Raw genomic sequence first — 5,000 nt, 5'->3', positions numbered from 1 at the left:
TTTTGATTGCTAGCATCCACATGGCAGCTCACAACTGTGTATAGACGAGGCTGGCCTCAAACTCAGAAATCCCACCTGCCTCTGCCTCCCAAGTGCTGGGATTAAAGGCATGCACCAACACTGCCTGGCCAGATCTTCCCAATCATACCTTTATGTTCTTCTGCCCAGTCATGTTTCCTTACATTCTATAAATTTAAGTATTGAATGAAATGAACCATGCTTATAGTTTTGTTTTGCTTAAAACTGTATATCAAGAGAATGAGTTAGGATGGCATAGGTTATCACCTTGTAGGAATATTTACCCAATTTTAGTGTGAGTCCAAGAGGATATCAACCATTTTATGGCAAAGCATGAGGTCCTGCTTTGCTATGATTTAGTGCCTGGATTACCATGGATACTGTCTCTATTATCCAAGGACTAGGTTGTGATCCTGCTCGTTCAAAGTATAGAACTACTACTAATCATGGGCATAAAAAAATGGAATGTGGAAATGAAAAAAAAATCAGAGTATTGATGACTGAGGGTTTAGAGTTTTGTTTGCGTTAAAGATTTAGATAGATACAACTGATCTGTACAATTGCCATTTACCCATGGATTGTGCCATATTTTGTTCAGTGTAAGGCATAATGGGTTTCATGATAATCTTTTATTTTGTAGAGTAACAAAGTTAAAAATATTGCCAACTATAGTTGTAAAATAGTAGAAATGGTAAGTGACATTGCAATGTTGAGGCTGAAATGTGAATGAAAAAGGAAGGCAACCCCAGTGTCACTGACCATTATTTAGGATGTGTTAGGACGATTAGCATGTTCAAGACCTGGTTGGTGAAGAGAGTTATTTCTAACTAAGTGTAAACTTCTTGGATATAAAATTTTTATATGTGTATCATTGCTAGAATCCTCTTTTTCCTTCACTGAAATGTCGTGTTTGCTATCACAAGAAAGAACTTATCATGAGGAGCAAATACTGAACTCTCTGGAGCTATAAATGCTTGTAATGTTCTAGCAGAGTTCTTGCCAATCCAAACTGAAGCATCATAACAGCCCCAGGTAGGACAGTGACTATGTTTAATCTCCATGCTTTGGATTAGAAAATGGAGTCATGGAGCTCATAGAAATCCCCAGTAGTAACCAGTAAGTACCAGATATTAGAGTAGGATTTAAATTCAAGCTGAGATCAATGCACTCGGAACTTTTCTATGATTCAGACAGGCTTCTCTTCTTTGTGCAGGGATGAAGGTCATGATAGAACACCTGGCTTAAATGGGGGGGGAGCTGTGCACTATTTCCCTAGCACAGCAAATGGACATTTGAGTTGACATAAATAAATAAGGCAATTCCAGTTACTGTCTTACATCAGAAGGAAATTAACTTCATACTATGTGTACTTAAAGGTGATGGGGCTCTTTAGTATTCAGAAATGTCCTTAAATATTCTTTCCATTTGCAGGACTTCTCTGCATTATGTGTGTGCCCACAACCATCCAGATATGGTGACACTGTTATTCAAAAATAACTCCAACATTAACCTCCAGGATGATGAAGGCTGCACACCCTTGATTAAGGTAGCTATTGGCCATCTGTTTTGGTATGAAATGGATTAGAGGTTGTCCTTGCTTGGTTTCTGTTGCTGTGATAAAACACTGACCAAAAACAACTCAGGAAAGGAAATGGTTCTTTGGCTTACATTTACACATCACAATTCATTCTCAAGGGGAACCAGGGCAGGAGCTCAAATCAGGAACCAGAGGGAGGAGCTAGACTAGAGAACATGGGAGAATACAGCATTTCCATGCCTTTTTACCAAGGCTTTCTCAGTGCTTTTTATACAACTGAGGACTTTCTCCAGGTGTGCCTCTACCCCTAAAACCCTCACTTTCTTACTTCTATCTAGATGAAAAAAATTCCACATAGTTGCCCAGAGACCGATCTAGTAGAGGTATTTCCTCAAGTGAGGATCTTTCCAGGTGTGTTAAGCCTGTGTCAAATTGGCAAAAAAGAACAAAACCTTACCAAACAACTAATCTCTGCAGCACCACAGTCAACCAGCACACCCCTGAATCCTTAGAATATCTAGTTGTGTTGGCAGACCCCTTAAATTCTACCACTCAGAAAGAGACGTGGTGGGGAGATTATAGAATTAGGCAAGCGAGGGGTACTTAAGAAGGCCTTGTGTCAAAATAGAGGGATAATATACATAACTGAAACTCTACATTTTTATTTAAGGGAAACTATTCAGTGCAATAGTAGAAACATCTCTCTTGGCTTCCTTGAATTGAAGATGTATTTCTTTGTACAATTTCCACAGTCCACCCAGCGAGACAATGTGGAATGTATTTCTGCATTGCTCACCTTCAATGCTGATCCAAACTTGATAGACTTCAGTGGAAATACAGCTTTCCACCATGCTGTATCCAGGGGTAACATAAAAATTGTAGGAATGCTCCTTGAGCACAACGTAGATATTGAAGCCAAAACACAGGTAAAGATCATACAACTTCCTTCCCAGTGCACTTCTAGCAGGGACCCTCACATCTATTTTCTACATGCAGAAGCTCAAGCATTCTCACTGAATCTGTTCATAGGAATGCCTTTTTTCTCCTAATACATTTTTCATATTTTTTCATAGTTAGTTCAAAAAAGAACAGCATAGCATGTTTTGCATCAGAATTGCCCTTGATATTAAAATTCAAAAATAAAAGATTTAAGACCACACACACATCACATATACACAGACAATAAAAATAAATTCATTTCAAGGTAAATGATTATAGAATAAATAGAAATGTGTTGCTGCAAATAAGGTACCAATGTGAGTTTGGGTCAGGGATGAGGGTAGACTGGAAAATGAGAGAGGTGACTGGCAAATTAGAAAATTGCCAGTCATTGTAGAAAATATGCAAAAAACATTTAATTTTTAAAAAGTTTTCATGTATATATAGGAGATTCTGTTGAGCTTGTGACATAATTTCTTAGGTTAGAAAAGAAATGTTTCTGAAATACAGGTTGAGAAGCTCTGCTCCAGACACTCTTGAGCACACACCTTCAACAGGCACATACCATAGTTTACTCTGTGTTTCAGGGCTGTGGCAATGGAGGCCCTACTCCACAGAGCTAAGAAGATTGGAACCATTGAGTGTTTGGGGAGAGTTCTAGAAGGCAGTGGTGCTCATAGGCAGTGTTGGACAGGGGAAAGGTGTGTCAAAGGGAAGAAAACAGCTATGTGTGGGGAAGTGCAGCAGGTGTTATAGGATAAATGATCCCTTGTAACTCTTTACAGTGTATATTTATGTTCACAAAATCTGTGATGAACTTTCAGTTAAGAAACAAGTTATTTTGTAAAACGCAGTATTTTTTCCTTTACAGGGTGGCTTGACGCCTTTGCAACTTGCAACCTTTGAAGAGAAACCTGAAATGGTAAAATTTTTAGAAGCTCATTGTGCAAAAGCACATGTAACGGTAGAGATAAACCGGTACAGTTTCTTCTTTTCTTCAATCTTAGTGCTGCTCTTGAGGGTGACAATTGCTTAAGTCAGGAATATTAAAGTGATAGGAAGATTGCACATAGTTAGAAACTCGGAGGCACATAGGTAGAAAGCATAGCACACATGAAGTGGGAGCTGGAAAAGAGACTGTTTCATCACCACAAAAGAACAGCAGGCACCAGGGGTCATCACCTAGTTCAGTAGTTCACCTCATGAGCCATCAACCAAGCTAAAGGATAAGCTAGATCAATTGTTACTCCACTGCTGTATTTTTGCTTTTGACAGTGTTTGTCACTGAATGAAGGGCCATAGGTGTGATTGGCAAGTGTTCTATCATGGAGAAACACCCACAGTCCTTAAGTCTGAAATTTTATAACCTATGACCCCAAAGATGCCAGCATAAGCCATTTCTTTAGAATTTTACCATTCATAATCACAGATAACAAATAGTGTTTCCTAATGCTCTGTTTGAGTTTTAAAATGTTTTAATTTTTAAATTAAAACTCAGCCAAAACCCACCATTCACTGGAGATGTTCTCTGAACTGTCATAGCACAAGGATCCAGCAACTTCGGTGATTCCCCAGTTCAAGACATTTTTTTTTCAAACAATTCTGATGGCGCTTCAAAGTGGAAACATATTTATTTGTAGCTCATGTCTTTCCCAGAGTCTGGTACTTTAGCATTATAAATCTTGTCCTGAATTCTGTGAATGTTTAGCTCTGAAAAAGGTTGCTCTTACAATGCTATATGCCCTTTCCATATGAAATACACCTATTTATGCTGAAACTTTCTGTTTAGTACACATGTATGGCTTTGTTTATGTTGAGCCATTATTTCTAAATAACAGTTCTGTGCTTTAAGGTGGACATTGCTAGAGATAGCTCACTCTCATTTCAAACCTTTAATGCTTTTTGTACAAATTTAATTTTATTTTTTCTTTTTTTTTAAGATTTATTTTATTTGTTTTTATGTGTATGAGTACACTGTAGTTGTACAGATGGTCGTGAGCTATCATGTGTGTGGCTGCTGGGAATTGAACTCAGGACTTCTGCTGGTCCCGCTCCCTTCAGCTCTGCTTGGGTCCCCGCTCATTCCTGAGTAATTCACTGTAGCTGTCTTCAGACACACCAGAAGAGGGCGTCACATCTCATTACAGGTGGTCGTGAGCCACCATGTGGTTGCTGGGAACCGAACTCAGGACCTTCGCAAGAGCAGTCAATGCTCTTACCTGCTGAACCATCTCACCAGCCCTCATTTTTTTCCTATTCATGTTACATCTAGCTCACTGACCTCCTCCTGGTCACTCAATCTCACAGTCTCTCCCTGTTCCTCCTCTACTTCACCTCTGAGCAGTTGGGGACCCCCTGTATGTCCATACCCTGGTACTTCTTCTCTCTCTGAAGCCAGACAAGGCAGCTGAACTAGAAGGATGTATCCCATTAACAGGCAACAGCTTTTTTCGGTCATGCCCATCCCAGTTGATGGGGACCCATATGAAGACATAGCTGCATGTCT

The 5,000-nt window shown here is 39.4% G+C and overlaps 1 protein-coding gene across 1 annotated transcript in view; it reads left to right on the top strand.

Annotated features, from left to right (window-relative positions):
• LOC116087782 (ankyrin repeat domain-containing protein 26-like) overlaps positions 1-5,000 on the top strand; it is a 31,508-nt gene that overhangs the window by 1,273 nt on the left and 25,235 nt on the right. The window contains 4 exon segments of the mRNA XM_031366355.1: positions 1,450-1,564; positions 2,308-2,481; positions 3,366-3,446; positions 4,765-4,947. Of these exon segments, the coding sequence (XP_031222215.1) occupies positions 1,450-1,564; positions 2,308-2,481; positions 3,366-3,446; positions 4,765-4,947 (553 nt within the window).

The sequence above is a fragment of the Mastomys coucha genome, unplaced genomic scaffold, assembly GCF_008632895.1.
Source record: "Mastomys coucha isolate ucsf_1 unplaced genomic scaffold, UCSF_Mcou_1 pScaffold13, whole genome shotgun sequence".
Classification (NCBI taxonomy): domain Eukaryota; kingdom Metazoa; phylum Chordata; class Mammalia; order Rodentia; family Muridae; genus Mastomys; species Mastomys coucha.
Note: the sequence above shows the minus strand (reverse complement) of the source record. Positions and strands in the feature narration are given on the sequence as shown.